Here is a 19,386-nt window from a genome sequence, read left to right as displayed (position 1 = left end):
ATAAATACCAAGTTTGACACCACAAAGAAGGCATCTTTCTCTTCTTCCTTGCAAAGGCTAAAGTCTATTGCTATGACACACTGAACATATTATACTTTTTTAGAAAATCCATTAGTTTGGTTAAAATGTCTCCCCCCTCCCCCTTTTCATTCTTTGCTATAGGGAATGACTCCCTGGGAGAAGAATGAAGGGGGCAGAATAGGCAATATAGGTGAAACAAAAAGTAAAGATATCAATTAAAATTAAAAAAAAAAAAAAAACTAATTAATATAAAATGTGACAATCAATGTCATTCAAATTTAACGTACTTAGTACAATAAAAATCTATATATGCATTTTGAGTTTCCTCTCAATATCTACAAAAGCCCGAATGTTCAAAGGCAATTGCTCATAGGATCACAGATTAAAGCGAGAAAGAATTTTTGGAGGAGTACTCAGTCAAATGACTTCTTTTTAGATGTAAGGATACTGAAAACCTGAAAGGCTAGTTAAGTGATTTGACTAAATTCATATGGGTAGCAAGTGGCAGAGGTTGAATCTGAACTGGTCTGCTGCTATTAAATTGATTGAAGCCTTATTTCTAAAAATACTTTGTATTTTCTTTAGCAACTACAGACAGCCCAAAACTTTCACTTCTATCCTGGCTTTCTTTGCAGTCCCTTTCTCATTAAAAGCACTCAACTATATCTCTTGTGCTAGTTCAGTGGCCTCCCTGGTCTATCCACAGGACCACTTAAAATCATAATTCCTACTACTGCAAACAATGGCGAGGATAGGAAAAGCCCTTCTTCCTCAATAATCACTTCATTGACAACTCCTTTCTTGCCTCTCCCACCAAAAAATCATTGTAGCTACACTGTCCACAGGTCATAGCTTGTTAATATTTTATAGCTCTGGGTATTGATGAGTCCAAACTTTGAAGTTTGGACCCAAATTAAAGACTTTCCTGTATATATCAGGAGGTATAAGTATTATATATTCTATTGGTTCTCCAGGATAATTTCCTTGGGATTTGGGAGGCTCCTCGAATACAGATGTCTACAAGGAATTTGCCTAGCAAATTAAGGAGTTTTTCCAAATCAGTGTCAAGGCACTGAGTCCAAAATTCATAAACCTGAACTACCTCTGTTCAGTTAAGCAATTATTCTGATTCCTTTTTATTGTGCCAGTATCTGACACTGACATGGATAATACAAAATAAAATAATTCAAGTAAATCTATATTATCAAGTGCAGTTAGGAGAAAGGGAAAAGGATATACAAAGAAAAATAAGAGCAAATAAATAACAGTTAAAGTGACAGAGAATGAAATGCTATTTCCAAATTTAAATGAGGGATTCCAAACTGAATAGAAATGGAAAAAATTAGTCACAAAGTAGAAACCACAATACTCGCCAGACTCTAAAACAAACAAAATCTCCTATAGTTTTATATTCAAACATGAGTTCTTTAAAAAAAGCTTAACATTTGGAAAATTTACTGATATTTTAAGGAATCACCTGCAAACATCCACAAGTTTTTTTTTTTCAGTGACATTGTGATTTAATATTTAAGTATGTGCTCCAAAATAAATTCTCAATTCCTGAGAAACATTTGAAAATCACCTGTTTTGTCTCTCAATATTCTGTAGCTCCCTGTGGTCCCTTTTGAGGTGTTTGGTCAAAGATGTAAAGTATTCTTTTAACAGGTTCTGGAAAGGCTGTTGCTTCTCTGGACTGATTATTTCACTAGGAGGAAAACTCAAATTAAACTTCTCTGCAGCACCTTTCACTTTCCTTGGTACCAATCCAGCAATATCATCCCCACAATGCCGGCAAAAGCTAATCACCACAGACACATGAGTGTGGGATTCACGGTCAGCATTAATAATGTTTTTCAGTTGTTCATAGATTAAGGACAGACCTTCTTTGTCAGTGAAAATCCCCACTATGGTCAATTCTGCAATGAAACGCAAGTCAGTTCTTAGTTTGGTAATGTTAGGAGTTTTCTCCTCTTTTCTTGCTTCAAAATGTTTTTTCCAAACCTGAAGCAGAGATGGGGCGAAGTCAGCATAGCGCTGGTGAAAGAGAGAGCACAAGTGCACAGCACAGTTCACATCAGAAATTTTTAGCTTAGCTTCCACAATAGAAGCAACAGCTTCTGCAATGTATTTGCTTAAATTGAGGCCATTAAAATCATGGGACAAGGAGTCTCTCTGTTGCTCCGTAATAGTTTTCAATTTCTTGACAAAAGCTGTATTTTTCTTCAAACTTGAGTCCAATCTGCTAAAGAAATTCTCCTCTGGTCGGTTGTCTGGTGCATTTTGGTTTTTGCTTCGAAGTTCCTTCCTTGCTTGATGTCGTTCCCATGCTTCCTGATGAAGCTGATGGGATTCTTCTTTCTCTCTACATAAAAAGAAAAAATATTTTACATTTGAGTGAGTAATTTATAAATTGTACATCATAAAAACAACACTCCCTTAATTCAAGGCCAGAAGCCAAAGCAAAAATTACTGAAATAAAATGGTAGCTTTATTTAACAAAAGCACTTGCATTAATGTTGATATTCTTTCCAAAAATGTAAATGTTAACTTTCACTATTTTGAATAATTTGAGAATTCTCTTATTTGATCAAATAGAGAACATATTCCTTTTACCTGCTAATAGCATTAATTTTGGGTGATAAGGCACTGTAAGGAACTTAATTAAATTCAAATTGATCTTAAGTTGGAAAAGTGAATAGTTAAAGCTAGGGGCAATTAAAAGACAAAATATCTCTGAAGGAAAACACTTGGCTTCAGTGGTTGGATTAGATAACCTTTAAATTCTTTTTAATCTATAATTCTATGCCTAGGTTTGGTAAAAATTGACAAGACTATTTTCCTCCACAAAGTTCTATTTCAATGCCTTTTCATGGCATAATTAGGTTCCTAAAGGCTGTGTAAGCCAAGTAGAAGATCTGTCTAATGAGAATTAACAGTGTTTTTCAAAAAATTCACAAAAATCTTCAATAAAATAAGATAAAGGCTAAGCCAACAATACAATACTATCATCAAAAAGTAATAAACTATTATTTAGATCCCATATGACCCCTGAGACACAGTTTCTTCATCCATAAAATTAAGTAGTATGGACCAGAGAATCTCTAATGTCCTTTCCAGATATAAATTCTATGATCAAATAATACGCTTAAGAAGTGAAACAGCATAAGGCAACATATCCCTTGTTAAATACAGAATTTTTTAAATTTGCTTTTCACATGAGTTGAAGACATTTATACTCTCAAGAGAATTTTTGAAAAACTAAGGCTATGTGCCATTAATAATACAAAGAAAACTGAAATACAAAATTCAGGAAACCCTTGAGATTCAAGAATTTGAATATTCTTAGACTAACTACTGCTGCTTTGAGTCCAGGGGCTAAGATGTGTTTAGAAAAAGTGCTAAGTTTCCTGCTCAAGAAAAGTTCTAAAGGTTTCTATTTTATAGAATTAGAAAAATTAAAAGATTAGCAGAAAATGAACTGTTTTACAAGTGTACAATTGTCCTCAACAGTTTTTCCTAACACTTGTCTATATTCAGAGTTCTCTACAATTTGTAATCTGGAAGCTTCTCCTAGTACTACCTTTCTCCTCCCACTAGATAATCTTTCCTTAAATCTCAAAAATGCTGAATTCTTTTAGTCTTCCCCAATTCTGTCTTTGGACCTCTTCTCCCAGTAATCCCACTCATTCACATGGCTTCATTTATCACCTATATGTGCCTACTGCACATATATACCTAGATATCTCACTTGAAATTCAAACTCAACAGGTCCAAACCCAAGTTATCTTTTTCTTTAAACCAGCTCTTTCTAATGACTTTATGATTTTCATAAGTGTTGATGCTGAAAGTAGACACTTTCAGTAACCTCAAAGTAAACCACTGACTTTTCCCTTCTTTGTTCTAAGATCCATTCAAATACCAATTCCAGCTCTGGCTACAAACCTCACCTCTCTATTTCCACAGCTATGAGCCTAGTTCAGAGTTTTTGATTATTTTCTATTGGTCTGATTAGAATAGCTTCAAAACAGCTTTTTCTACTCTCCTATCCATTTACATAGCATTATTAGGATAACATTTGTTAAGCATAAATATCTGGTCATGTCAATCCCCTACTCTAGAATCTACAGGGTTCCTTACTGCTTACCATTCAATTTCTTTTGCTTAACATTCAAAGAACTTCACATCTAACTTCCCATGCTTATCTTACATTACTTTTCCACAAAGGCTATACTCCAACCAAATACATTAACTCTGCCTCATCAAAGTTCTACTGTAGTAATATGTGCCCACTTATATATGATAACTGGTAACAAACTTTCCACTAACAATTCCCATAGCATTCCATTTAGAAATTAATACTCACATATTAGTATCATAATAACCCCCTACTTTAAGCAACTTGAAAACAGGGACCATTATAGTATATGAATTTTATATCTCCCCGAATCTAGCCAAGTATTGTAGATGTTTGTTTTCTGTTTTTCACTGATTTTGAAATTGGGAAAACTACTCTAAAAAGTCAATTTATTTTAATTAGAAAAGAGATGAATACAGTATCATACAACTTATATAGTAAGTTTCACCTTACTGTCCTATACAAAACACTATTCACTGTGACTTGGAATATATTAACTGAATAGATTCATACTTAAGAACAGAGTAAGAAACGATGATTTGTCAAATATGGCCCCAATTCAAAAGATGAAGTCAAAGCTTACAGTTAAGAAAAAAATTTCATTTTAATGACTTTAAACCTTGCTATTTCCCCCCAAAACAAGATTAAAAAACACCCGTGAACACAATTATATTTCTACAGTCCATTACTCTCTAAGATCCCTTGCTGTTCTGAATCTCTGATTCTATATAGAATAAATAAGACACTCCTTACTTCAGTTGGGCAGCTGCTTCTTCTTGCTGACGTTTCTCCCGCTCTTCTTGCTTCTTTCTCTCTTCCTCTTCAAGCTTCTTCTTTTCTTCCTCTTCTCGTCTCTTTAATTCTTCCTCAGCTTTCATCTTCTCTTCCTCTTTTTTCTTTCGCTCCTTATCCTCTTTTTTTCGTTTATCTTCCTCCAACTTTTTTTTCTTATCCTCAGGCACTTTAACTACATCTCTCTTAGTGGTAAGTTTGACATCATCTTTTGTTTTTTCCCTGCTATTTACTGATCTCCTTTCACTGCACTCTTTTTCTTTGTTATTTAATAAAGATTCTTTTTCTTCCATATTTGCTGGCTTTTTACGCTCAGCTGGCATTATGTTATCCAGGACAATCTGCAAAAATACAAAAATATTAGTGTTTTGAGTCTGTTAATGTAATGCCTTTTTCTTAACAATTTGTAGCATGATTATTTCCTAAAAAGGAATTATAATAAGTTTATTAAAATTTTAAATAAATATTACTCAATGTAAAACTAAAATGCAAGTAATAATTTTGGCCTATCACTAATACTTTTACCTGCCTTTCAGAGTTTTAAAATATTTTTCTTCATGCAAACATTTCATAAACCTTGACAAAAGTGGCTTACACACTATTCCTCAAAAGCTTGTTATACTTCCAGGAAAAAAGTACAGATGATTTGTCCAGCATTATAAAGAACCATGAAAAGACTACAAGATTCCCACCTTTTACTTCACTAATGTGACCAATAGATGATAGTAACTACTACAAGAAAAATTAATCTGAGTAAAACATTAAAACCAAATTTCTCCAAGCATCACAATAAACTTTTCATAAGACAGAATAATTTTTCCAGTTGGTATTAACCAGTGGATCATAACCTGGGATCTATGAACTTTAAAAAAAAAAAGTATTAGTAACTGTATTTCAATATAATTGGTTTTCCTTTATAATTCTATTTTTTCATACATTTAAAAACAATTGAGAAGGTGTCCAAGACACAAAAAGGGTTAAGAATTTGTTTTAAATGCTTCAAAGAGGAGAGGAGGCTGAAATAACTATAATGTGATGGCAAAAATCTATCCATAAGATATACTTGTAACACTGAAAAACAGCTTGGTATAATAAAGAGATAGCCTTAGAATCAGGAAAAATAAGGAAAACTTTAGGAAACCCTAAGTGCAAATTCTGCCCAGGACAAATAATGGCTGTGTGACCCTAGACAAGTCAATCCTTCAGTGCCCAGGCAACCATTCTTCAAAGTGGAAGCCAATTTCAGGTGCCTGTTTTTATATACATGGGGGGGAAAATGCCAAGATATATTTAAGGAAAAATATTACTAGTTTTCTTAAAATGTGCCTTAAAAGTGGCAAATAGAATTTTAAAAATGTTTTAAATACAGATTAAACAAGGAATAATGCAAATTGTTTATCAAATAACATATTTTCAATAAATGCTTATATTAACTTTGTTCTTCGTGAATTATTTCAGCTAGGGCCACCTGAAATAAATGTACTGTCAGATATATTTGTTTCTCCATACTTTTCTCATTCTTTCCTTTTCCTTCCAATTTTCTTGGTCCATATAATCTAACAAAGCTAAGTCTTCTAAATCCAGAATCATAATTTATTGTTTTGGGTTTTTTTCTTTTCAATACACATGCAAAGTAAATATACCAAATATTTGGAAATGCAGTTATCAATTCTTAATACTTCCAGTTTCACAGACATTTTAATGGGTGGTTCTAATACATTGTCCTAAAAGCATAGGATATTCAAGGCTCTAACAAATAAAACTAAAACATAAGTTCTGAATATGATTCCTAAGTGTATAATAAATGAAACTCAATTAGCAGAAACTTTTGTGCTTTGCTTCAATAAAATGTATGGTCTGACACCTGAGTGTTAGACTGAAGCAGCGAATATAAGACTATTTAAGAGCTGCATTTAGTTCATGCCAAAATATTTTAAAGATATTACTATTTCTACACTATTCAAACGATTAGAAATACCCTCTAACCTTTTGGATAGATCTTTTGTTAAGGATTTAAGAGGATGACAAAGGCAACAATTGTAAGCGTTAGAACATATTGGATACTGCACCAATGAAGAAACATTTACACAATCTCCTGATTATGGATCAATTATTATTATGAAGTAAAAAGCAACATAGTGTTTATCAGTATTTATTCATTCTAATTTTACAACCAACAGATACTACTTGATAACTATTTGAGAACAACTACCACAATTTTTGGATGATGAGCAAAGTACAGACACATTACAAATTTAGCATGTTAAGTTATAAAGATTAAATCTAGAGGTTATTTTTCTTCTTAAAAAACAATAAAATCTATCAATTACAAAAATAAATTCTATCAGTGGCATTTATAAAAGAGAAATGGTTTATGCTTTAATAGCTTTGCAAACTGTATGCACATTTGTACAGTATTAGAAAAAGAAGTTTGTCTCTTCAATCTTTAATCTCAAAAACATGGAACCAATCCTCTATATGCCTGGAAAGCACCACTCAAGACTGGTTTGCTTTTGTGTATATCCTCAGGGATTAACACAGTTGTAGGTATGTAATAACCATTTAATAAACACTTTTTCATTCATTGATCCTAGTACTGGAAGTTAATATTCAGAATGAGTCATTAGCAAATTTACCTACCATAAAAAGTTCATCTAAAAGTACAATTACCTATATAAGCCTATGGCCTACAGAATTTTTTTAAAAACAAAAAAGTTCAACCAAAGTCTTATTGTAACTGGAAGGGATCTTGGTAATCAACTAAACTTCAATTTTAGTCCAAGAGACAGATCCAGGGAAGTGAAAAGATGCTTAAAACCAATTAAAGGTGCCATACCAGAACTAGAACTTGTCTCTTCTCACTATATTCATTTGTCTACCACGTTTAGAAAGCTAAGTAAAAAAAAAAGCCCACTTGATTCAAACCAAGTATTGCTTTAACATTTTAGCTTCTAAGTTCAACTGTGCACTACATTACTTTTGATATAATACTGAAATTCTTTATTTTAAAATTCCATAATTCACTACTTTTATCAGGTATAAATGCTGGAAAAGCTTAAAATAAGTATTATAAATAATTGAGGTAGAAAAGTTAAATCCTTTTATTGAAACAAAAGAAAGATCCTGAAAATAAAATTGCATTGTCTGAGAGCTCTCCATTCACAAAGTCAGTTCAGAGCAGCAAAAAAAAGCATTGAAATTAGAACCGAGTTCAATTTCTCATTGTGCTTGTAATACTTGTGTGACTTTGTACATATTACTTAACTTGGGGCCTCAGTTTCCTTAGAAAGGGTTGAATTAAATGATTGTTCTACCTTGAAATCTCTGATTCCGGCAGTTGGTACCTTCTTTCTAATAAAGTATTTGAAAAAGCAAGATTTCCATTTGTTGTGAGAAGGCAACCTTAAGTAATGAAAAAGGCACTGGTCTGCAATCAGAAGACCCGAGTTCAAGTCCCACTCAGAGATACTTACTAGCTAGTTGTGTACCCCTGGGCAATGTCACTTAACCTCTCTATGCCTGGGTTTCCTCATCTGTAAAATGTGAATAATAATTTTTACATGAGGAAAGCACTTCAAAATATTAAAACGCTGTAACAAAGTAAGCTATTATCAGCCATGAGTAGGGAAGTCTTGAAAAAATCTTATCAATTAACTTTTGGAAGCTGTTACTTAGATAACATTCCCCCAATAGCACCACACCTTAGGAAGAATAAATCAAATATGAAAAGTATCATTTTCCTTTTAAAAGCTAATACATGGATTATAGATTAAAATATGAAATTATTAATCCACATTCTAAATCAATAAGAGAATATTGGTTTGTTCTTTGTACCCTTGTTTTTCAAACTTGCAGAATCTAAGAGTACTATTGAACACAAACCTAACAAATCAGCTTCTTGTCCATAATTTTTATGTTTTAAAGAATAACAGTCGGCAAAAGTTTATTCAAAAGGGATTCTGTGTGTGTGTATGTGTGCCAAGTTTCACCAGCATGCACTGAAACATGAGGGTCTGTAGAGGTAGAATGATCTAAACTAAGTTAACCAAAAATTCCAACACTTAGAAGAAAAAAGCCGTAATAGATAAAAAGAAGGATGAGTCCATTGGATTTACTTTCGATTCCGAGAGTTATTAAGTATGGCTCACGTTTTCCCCCTCATAGGCCAATGCCTATGGGGCAAAAAGGCTAAAAGATAAAGGCAGTAAAAGACTCTTCTGGGACAGGCAACTTGGCTGGTCTGCTGTGACAGATCCGAAGCCCACAAGTCCCGTGCAGCCCTTGGGAGGATAGGGGGGAAAGGATCTGGAGGAAGTTAAACCCAAATGTCACTTCCCCAGGAACCTCCAAACCCCCGGTCCCAGTCCCACCCCCACGCTGGTTCTGCACAGCCCCGGATCCCGGCTCTCCCGCTCCTCACCGAGCTCAGTCCCGGCAAACTTTCCTTCCCTTCCCCACTCTCCCCAAACGCGGATTTACTCGTGGCCCCGGGCTCCCGGCCCCAGGACATACGCACCTCCGCCCGCTCACACGTTCGCTGCACACCTCATGCTCACCCCGCCACCGATGCTCCTCGAAGCACCACCCGCCCCCAGCTACCCACCCCCCCAAAAAAACCGAAAATCGCCCTTCAACTCTCTCCCCAACCAGATCCACGCCCCCTAACTCCCTCGGACCTCTCCATCTCCAGCCCTCGGCCCGGCCCAAGCTCCGAGGGACACGCACCCCCTCCCTCCCCTCCTCCAGTGGGCGGGGGCCGGGAGAGGGAGACCCCGTCGCCTCCGTCCCCCGCCTCGGTCCCCACAGGGAGCTAAGGTATGGAAGGGGGGGAGGCGCCTCATTCGCGTCCCTCCCTCCCCCCCAGTCGCCCGCCCCAGGGAGCTGGGAGGGTAGGTTTCGCTCCCTCTACCCCGCGACTCCTGCCTCAGGGGCTGAGGACGAATGTGGAGAGGGAAGAGGTTCCGTTCCCGGCACTCACCTCTCGCCTGTTGTCAACATCAGCCCCGGGTTTCCCAGCACCAACTCCACCGCTCCTGCTCTCCTCTCTCCCCTCCCCCCCCTCACCTATCTCCCCGACGAGGACCCGCCTTCCCCTCAGCTCCCCCTCCCTCCCCCCGCCCGCTGGCCCTCCCGCCCGCCACTCACCAACGCGGACCCGAGCTGCGGGTGGGGGCGGGGCGGAGGGAGGTGGAAGGAAGAAGCTGTCCGCGTGATTGCCTGAACGAAAGTCTCCCGACCCGCCAGCTTGCGGGTGGTTGCTTACCACCCGCTCCTCGGTTCCGGGATGGCGATCCCCAGGTTCTCTACGGAAATACGAACTACCCCACCCTGACAAGTTCAGACCCCTGGCTGGGAGGGGGAGATAAGTGGGATTTTCAAACAGGCGGTATCAAGGACAGCTTTCGCTACCTCTCTCCACCCACCACCACCTCTTCAATGCGGGGCCCCAGCAAAGGAAAGGAGGAGCGTTCGGACAGCCAGGAGACAGGAAGTGGGTTGGTCACCAGGAAAGGGAGAGAGCAGGAAAAAGAAATGCGCAGGCGCAACTTCAATAAGGAGGGAGTGGGAACTGGGACATGAGGCCCTAGGTGGGAGGGGCTAAAACCAGTACGGTAGCATATTGGGGACAAAATTAACGTAGCTCGACGGGAACTTGAGGGTTAAACTTTGAAAAGGCAAAGTTTAGTGACAGTGGTAAACGAAGCATTTGGACTATGGGGTTGAAGCCATCCTTTGGAACATTGCAGATTTTGTAACAGATTTAACCATCTCTCGATTCGAAGGGAAAAGGGGTAATGAAAATAAAAGATGTTCGCCAAAAAAAAAAAAAAAATCCTCCAGGCTTCCTAATGGGAGCCTCAACTCTCTTGCCATTCTTGGAAAGAACCAAGTTCAGTAGGTTTATGAACAAACACTTCCCAGGAGAACTCCTGGTCCTATTGAATATGCCCACGTCACTCCCTAACTTTTGGAAACATTGACATCACCTAACCAGGCTCGCGTAGACATCAAGAAAGGAACACCTGCGTGATGGAGTGCTTTACGAAGGACCTTTCTCCGTTTTCAGTTCTTACTTCCCAAGGGGGGGTTCAGCCTTTTGCGTTTTGCATTATCGCGTTTAATTTCCCAACAAATCTTTCTTCTTAAAAGCGTAGATAAGTGATCACATTCTTCGATCGAAAATGAGAACATTAGGTGGAAGAGGAAAGGAAGACATTGGTCTATATCCGCTGTCCAATGTCCCACCAACTATGCTGCTTTTGGACTTCTTAGGATCTTTCCATCTTTAAGAAATTCGTCCGGAGGAAATCGCATCCTGCAAATCTGAGTACTCACTCTACCTCTCGCCTCTGACTGACTACGGGAAGGAGGAGGCTCATCATGGGCTTGTGCTCCTTCTGGATGTGCAGCTTCCTTGCGCGCACCCCCCAGTCAGTTGTGAATTCCTTAAGCACAGCCCAGGTGTGCAGATATTTGTATCCTCATCATTTAACACAGTGCCTTACATACTGTAAGTGCTTAATGTTTGCGGAGTGGCAATAATTATACTAAAAACTTTCCTGGGTAATATACTTTACAGGAAGTGTCTATGTCTGAACAAAATATCACATTTTAACTTAATAACTTTATGACCTCAAGGTACTTAGATTCACTGACTTTACAGAACTAAGGTAAAGAATCAGTGCTTCAAGACTGAATGAAGAAAAATATGGGGAGATTTAGGGGAACTGATACAGAATAAAGTAAAAAGAAGCAGAAAAGCAATACACCTAATGATTACTGTAATACAAATGTAAAATGCAACTGAACGCCAAACAATTAACAGGCTTAGATTGAAGAATTGAAAAAAAAAAAAAAAAAGCCTTTTTTCGATAAAAAAGTGAGGGAATATATATGTTTGCATATCGTCTTCCCCATTAGGTTGTTAGCTCCTTGAGAGCAGGAATAGTTTTTTTTTTTTCTTTTTGGGGGGTTTTCCTGGCGCTTGTTACACTGACAGCACACATTAGGAATTTAATAAATGTTAATTTATTATTCTACATTCAAACTCTCTCACCTTTTAATATTCGAACTTACAGCTAGAATGTAGAAAGTAAGTGATAGTGAGGAATCCAGGATCATTCCGGGCTATAAGTCTGAATAACTGGAAAGATGATGTTGTCTTCTTCTATGTTGATAAGGAAGATAGGAAAAGAGCAAGGTTTACAGAGGCAGATAATGAGTTCATTTTAGACATATTGAGGTAACTACTGGGCATACAGTTTAAGATGTCTAAAAGACAATTGGAGATTCAAGATTAAAAGAGAATGAAGATAGAGGGAAAAAATAGGATTTAGCAACTAAGACATCATTAGTAACTTTGGAGAGAGCAGTTTCAGCGAATGAGAAGCTCAAAAGGAAGGTTGTGTAGAATTAAGGAGAGAAAAAAAATGGAGTCATCTATTATAGACAGTTTTAACAAAGATCCTTAAGTTACAAAGGGCAGAAGAGATTTAGGACCATAGTAAAGAATGGAAGCATCAAATTAGATCTTTTTCAAAATAGGGGAGACATGGTCATGGTTGTAGGCAGTAGAAAATGAGCAAGTTGACAGGGAGAAATTGAATATAGGTGAAAGTGGGTATCACATAGAAAGTACTCTGTTAGAGAAAACGATGGAATGGAATTATTTAAAGTAGTATAGGAGATAGTCTTGGTAAAAAATAAGACCACTTAATCATATGAGATAGGGTTGAGGGAGGAAAGAATGGCAAAAAGCACCTGAGTGATAGGGGAGAAGGAAGGAGTCCATGGTGAATAGTCTCAATTTTTTTTTTCTATAAAATATAAGGCTTGGTTCTCAGCTGAAAGTGGAAGGAGTAATAGCCACGGGAATTTTGAGGAGGGATAAAGAGGTTGGGAAGAATTACTGTGGAGGGTAGAATAGTAGGTTGATAAGAGAGATATGATAGGATTGCCCAGTTAACTTCATATAAAACCAGTCAGAATTGTGAGATTTTCTTCATCTTCTTTCAGGTGAGAGTGGTCCGAAGCTGAAACTTAGCCAGGTGTAAGTAGTACTATAATAAGGGACCTAGAAATTTAAGTGAGGAGGACAAAGTGGAATTCAATTGGCTCACAAAAGAGCCAAGATGGGGGAAAAAAAGAAAGAATGGTTAGTGCAGAGAAGATAGCCTGAGAGATAATTGAAGAGAGCACTAGTAATTGGACTTTGTCCTCTGTGTGGATAAAAGTAATGTTTTGGACAGAAAGTCAGAGAACAGGTGAAAAGCCAATGATTATAATTGAAGAAGGAGATTTCAGAGGCCTTGAAATAGACAACATTTGGAGGCAATAGTAAAATTTAAGAGTATGACCATATTGTGTGGCTGAGGTAAAGTAGAAAAAGAGTAGCTCATGGGAAGTAAATAGTACAAATATTGCATATATTGTCAAAAGAAGTAGTTGTATTAGTTTTGATGAAACGTTTTGTGGTTTCTTTTAAAATCTTTCTTGCAAAGGCTGGCTCCAAAGGAAGAAGGATGGAAATTAGAAAAAAAAATGTTTAAAAAAAGAGGAATCAACAAAGGAAAGGTTTTTGTGATCATTAGGGAAGTGTCGGTGATAATTTATACCCAAGTTAAGCAACAGTATATTAAAATAGAGGCTGGAGACTGGGAGCCTAGGACACTAGCAATCAATCAATAAACATTAAATACTATAAGCCAGAAACAGTGCTTAACTAAGTTCTTTATAAATAAATCTCTCATTTGATCCTCCCTCCAACCCTTGGAGATTATTATTATATAAGTTATTATTATTATTCCCATTTAATAGTTGAGAAAACTGAGTCAGGCAAAGGTTAAGTGACTTGACCAGATCACAGAACATTTATTGTGGGATTTGAACTCAGGGCTTCTTTGCTCTAGGCCTAGCACGCTATACATTGTATCACCTAACTGTCACTAGAGGTGATAAATATTATGGAGGAAAATGAGGGTGATCTACAAGTGGCAAAGTCTGAAGACAGATCAGGATTTGGGAAAAAAAAAAAGGCAGTGGCTTAGATTTGACAAGAGAACATTGGTAACTTTGGAAAGAGCTGTTTCAGTTAAATGTTGAGGTTGAAAACCAGACTACCTAGAAGAAAGAACAATACAAAGAAAGGAAGTTGAAGAGGCACTCATTAAAATTGTCCTTCCCAAGGAGTTTAATCATGAAAAGATTTTTTTTTTTTGGGAGGGGGACAGAATATGGCAGATGTGATTATGTTTATAGGCATTAGGAAAATAGCCAGTGGATAGGGACAAGATAAAGATTAGTGAGAAATTTAAATGACTAATACAGTAATAAATTTTGAATGATTGAATATACATAACCTATGTTAAATTGTTTACTGTCAACTGAGGAAAGAGGAAGTGAGGGAGGTAGAGAGAAAGAAAATTTGGAACTCAAAACATTTTAATTATATTAAAATTGTCTTTACAGTTAACTGAGGGAAAATAAAATATTGTTTTTTTAAAGTGAGAATAGTTGATAAAGGGGAAATCTGTGAACAGAATGAGGTCACTTGCTCATGTAGATAAATTTGCCTTAGCAAGGCAAGAAGTAGGACAACCATGCTGTACATTTGTCAAGTGAAGGAACAGATAATGGCAGAAGGTATCTAATGATGTGAGAGAAAGGAAGAAGAGTGAGCTCTTGACAGATGAATCTTGCATTTAGTCCTGGTTGTCTTCCTTAGCACAACTTTTGCTTTCCAGAGTTGAATCACCCCTAATGGCTTAGTTCATTTTTCGAAATCTCTTTGCTCCCAACAGGTGTCATCAGATTGTTTATTTGCTATGTAAATGCAGTTCCTCCTAACTCCCAGCAGAGGTCTGAGGTAGAGCTCCTTTAGGAGGTGTATTTCAAACAAGGAAAATCTCCCAAATCGTTTCTGTCATAGAAAAATTTTATTTTTTATTTTATTAATCACTGGAGATCGTCTTCATCAGTAAGAGGGAAAATTCAGGAGTTCTATCTGACAAAAACCATCTCTACCCGCCCCCCCCCCCCATGATTCTAGTGATTTAAATCCAGAATGGGGAATTACACCTGTCAGATACAGATTCAGATTCAGTGGCTATACAAACCTTGCCATAAGGACAAAGGATTTTAGATCCAAAAGTGACATTAGAGACTCAGGAAGAATGCCTTAGAAGGCATTTATAACAAAACTATTGTAAATGATGGAAACTAGATGAATTTAGGCATCATTGATTTATGAAAATTAGCTAGACTAACCTTTTCAGTTAGTTGCTTTTGTTGTTCAGTCATTTTCAGTTGTGTCTTTTTGTGAGTTTTTGTCACTTTTTGTGACCCCATATGGGGTTTTACATGGCAGATATTGCTGTGAGCTGCCATTTCCTTCTCCAGCTCCATTTACAGCTGAGAAAACTGAGACAAAAAGGGTCAAGTGACTAAACTGGGGCAGACAGCTAATACATTTCTGAGGCCATATTGGAAGTCTGAAAAATGAGTCTTCCTAACTCCAAGATAGACACTCTATCCACTGCATCACCTAGTTGTTCTTCATCTTACCTATAAGGTAATTAAGGCTTTGAAAGTTGACTTGTCTAGAATTACATAGGCAAATAAATAGCAAAGCCAGAATTCAAATCTACTTTCTTTGACATTAAATCTAGTGTTCTTACATTGTACTAGGTCCTTTCTCTTCTTGACATCTAAGAGGAGCCACTTCCGACCAAAGGAATGTTCCTCATTTGTTCAGGAGAACATGCTTCAAGTCTCTCCTCACTTCAACAGAATATTCTTTTTTTTTTTCTCTTTCTCTTTCCTTTTTTTTATTTTATTTAGAATTTTTTTCACAGTATATATGCATGAGTAATTTTTAAAAATAATATTATCCCTTGTATTCATTTTTCCAAATTATCCCCTCCTTCCCTCCATTACCCCCCCCATGACAGGCAATCCCACACATTTTACATGTGTTACAATAAAACCTAGATACAATATATGTGTGTAAATACCATTTTTCTTGTTGCACATTAAGTATTAGATTCCGAAGGTATAAGTAACCTGGGTAGATAGACAGTAGTGCTAACAATTTACATTCACTTCCCAGTGTTCCTTCTCTGGGTGTAGTTATTTCTGTCCATCATTGATCAACTGGAAGTGAATTGGATCTTTATGTTGAAGATATCCACTTCCATCAGAATATATCTTCATATAGCATTGAAGTATACAGCGATCTTCTGGTTCTGCTCATTTCACTCAGCATCAGTTGATGTAAGTCTCTCCAAGCCTCTCTGTATTCCTCCTGCTGGTCATTTCTTACAGAACAATAGTATTCCATAACCTTCATATACCATAATTTACCCAACCATTCTCCAATTGATGGACATCCATTCATTTTCCAGTATCTAGCCACTATGAAAAGAGCTGCCACAAACATTTTGGCACATACATTCCCTTCTTTAGTATTTCTTTGGGATATAAGCCAGCAGTAGCACTGCCGGATCAAAGGGTATGCACAGTTTGATAACTTTTTGGGCATAGTTCCAAATTGTTCTCCAGAATGGCTGGATTCTTTCACAACTCCACCAACAATGCATCACTGTCCCAGCTTTCCCACATCCCCTCCAACATTCATCATTATTTGTTCCTGTCATCTTAGCCAATCTGACAGGTGTGTAGTGGTATCTCAGAGTTGTCTTAATTTGCATTTCTCTGATCAGTAGTGATTTGGAACACTCTTTCATATGAGTGGATATAGTTTCAATTTCATCATCTGAGAATTGTCTGTTCATATCCTTTGACCATTTATCAATTGGAGAATGGTTTGATTTCTTTAAATTAGGGTCAGTTCTCTATATATTTTGGAAATGAGACCTTTGTCAGAACTTTTAACTTTAAAAATATTTTCCCAATTTGTTACTTCCCTTCTAATCTTGTTTGCATTAGTATTGTTTGTACAGAAACTTTTTATTTTGATGTAATCAAAATCTTCTATTTTGTGATCAATAATGATCTCTAGTTCTCCTCTGGTCATAAATTCCTTCCTCCTCCACATGTCTGAGAGGTAGACTATCCTCTGTTCCTCTAAACTATTTATGATCTCATTCTTTATGCCTAAATTATGGACCCATTTTGATCTTATCTTGGTACATGGTGTTAAGTGTGGATCCATATCTAGTTTTTGCCATACTAATTTCCAGCTTTCCCAACAGCTTTTTTTTCAAATAATGAATTTTTATCCCAAATGTTGGTATCTTTGGGTTTGTCAAACACTAAATTGCTGTAGTTGTACCCTTTTTTGTCCTTTGTACCTAATCTGTTCCACTGATCAACTGGTCTATTTCTTTGCCAATACCAAATGCTTTTGGTGACTGCTGCTATATAATATAGCTTTAGGTCAGGTATACCTAGACCACCTTCATCTGACTTTTTTTTCATTAATTCCCTTGAAATTCTTGACCTTTTATTCTTCCATATGAATTTTGTTGTTATTTTTTCTAGGTCATTAAAATAGTTTCTTGGGAGTCTGATTGGTATAGCACTAAAAAAATAGATTAGTTTTGGGAGTATTGTCATCTTTATTATATTCGCTCAGCCTATCTATGATGCTACCTAATTTCTAAAAGAGAAATAGAACTCAAAATATACAATGAAGTATCTATTTTTTGAACAGACGCAGTTAACATAAAAATTTATTTTGCTTGACTATTCATACTTGCATCAGGGATTTTGTTTTTCTTTCTCAATTATTAGGACAGTCCAAAAGTGTATTTTGGTTGCTTAAAAATGTAATTTAAAAAAAGAAATCCTCTTATTATTTCTTATAACACACTAGTATTTCATCCCATTTATATACCACAACTATTTCAGGCATTCCCCAGTTTATGAACAAACCCTCAGTTTCCAATTCTTTGCTACTTCCAAAAGAACTACAAATATTTTTATGCTGGGGTTTGTTTTGCTTAGAACTAATTTCTTTCTTAAAGAACTATCTTATTTTTGTTCCCTCCATATCTTTTTTCCCTTCTATTATCCTGTTGAATAAAATATATTTCTCTACCAATATATATTTGTCTATTCTTCCCTTCTTTTATCAGTTCAGATCAAAATGAGGTTAACAGTCACATATTCCACACACCTCTTGATTCTTATTAGTCTAGACTTTTACTTGTATATCTCAGTTATGTCAGATAGTTTTCTCTAACTTTCATTTTTCCTTCCTAATGTATTCCTCTTCTTCTCTCCTCCTTCCTTCCCTCTTTCCTTCCCTCCCTCCTTCCTTCCTTCCTTCCTTCTTTCTCTCCCTCCCTCCCTCCCTCCCTCCCTCCTTTCTTCCTTCCTTCCTTCCTTCCTTCCTTCCTTCCTTCCTTCCTTCCTTCCTTCCTTCCTTCCTTCCTTCCTTCCTTCCTTCCTTCCTTCCTTCCTTCCTTCCTTCCTTCCTTCCTTCCTTCCTTCTTCTCTTCCTTCCTTCCTTCCTTCCTCTCTTCCTTCCTTCCTTCTTTCCTTCTTCCTCTTCTTTCTTCTTCTTCTTTTTTTTTTTTTTTTTGGTAAAGCAGCTGAAACTCAGGTTCACAATCTAGTGAGTGTTAAGTTTCTGAGCCCAGATTCAGCGTCAGATCCTTCTAAGTCCAGGACCAGTGTTCCATCCATTATGCCATCTCCCCCCCTTCCTTTCTTATTTTAAGATAATCAAAACTCTTTCTTGTTCTCTGACTTAAGGACCTCTGTCTATTTAGATATCCTCATCTCCTGAAGATGAGAGAATTTGAGGGTACACAAGTGTTGTCTACCTATATTAGAATATAGTTTATCCTTTATGATTGGTTATTCCTTTTTGCTTCTATTGTTTATCCTTCATCATAGGAAAAAAGACCATGACAACAGGGAGATGATGTCATGACATGCAAGTGAATTAGATTTAAATGAGGGAAGGCTATACAAGGACATCTTCCTTACTTTCCTATTCAGAACCATCTGGGTCCAGTGGCAAGATGTAGATCAGGATGACTGAGAGATGATCCTTTTTTTTTTTTTTTTAATCCTTTTTTTAAACTAAGTTTTTTTAAAATAACTTTTTATTATTAACAGAACATATTGCCTGGGTAATTTTTTACATTACCGCTTGCACTCACTTCTGTTCCCACTTTTCCCTTCCCTCCCTCCACCCCCTCCCCTAGATGGCAAACAGTCTTATACATGTAAAATATGTCATAGTATATCCTAGATACAATATATGTGTGCAGAACCAAACAGTTCTCTTGTTACACAGGGAGAATTGGATTCAGAAGGTAAAAATAACCTGGGAAGAAAAACAAAAATGCAAACAGTTTACACTTATTTCCCAGTGTTCCTTTTCTGGGTATAGTCCATCATTGATCAATTGGAGCTAAATTAGAACTTCTCTTTGTCGAAGATATCCACTTCCATCAGAATACATC

At 36.7% G+C, this 19,386-nt stretch overlaps 1 protein-coding gene across 7 annotated transcripts in view; it reads right to left on the bottom strand.

The window, feature by feature from the left end:
• Nucleotides 1–10,191, bottom strand: part of UPF2 (UPF2 regulator of nonsense mediated mRNA decay) — a 183,913-nt gene extending 173,722 nt beyond the window's left edge. For 4 of the 7 annotated variants that reach the window (XM_074268650.1, XM_074268645.1, XM_074268651.1 and 1 more), the window contains exons 1-3: nucleotides 9,927–10,011; nucleotides 4,910–5,289; nucleotides 1,604–2,383 (exon numbers count right to left, since the gene is read on the bottom strand). In XM_074268650.1, coding sequence (XP_074124751.1) covers nucleotides 1,604–2,383; nucleotides 4,910–5,271 — 1,142 coding nt within the window. In that variant the 5' untranslated portion in view covers nucleotides 5,272–5,289; nucleotides 9,927–10,011. Of the gene's footprint in view, nucleotides 1–1,603; nucleotides 2,384–4,909; nucleotides 5,290–8,421; nucleotides 8,524–9,464; nucleotides 9,489–9,926; nucleotides 10,012–10,093 lie in introns of those variants that run through there. The other 3 variants (XM_074268647.1, XM_074268648.1, XM_074268646.1) reach the window with 3 other exon arrangements.
• Nucleotides 10,192–19,386: the final 9,195 nt, after the last annotated feature.

This window comes from Sminthopsis crassicaudata, chromosome 5 (genome assembly GCF_048593235.1).
Source record: "Sminthopsis crassicaudata isolate SCR6 chromosome 5, ASM4859323v1, whole genome shotgun sequence".
Taxonomy (NCBI): Eukaryota; Metazoa; Chordata; class Mammalia; order Dasyuromorphia; family Dasyuridae; genus Sminthopsis; species Sminthopsis crassicaudata.
Note: the sequence above shows the minus strand (reverse complement) of the source record. Positions and strands in the feature narration are given on the sequence as shown.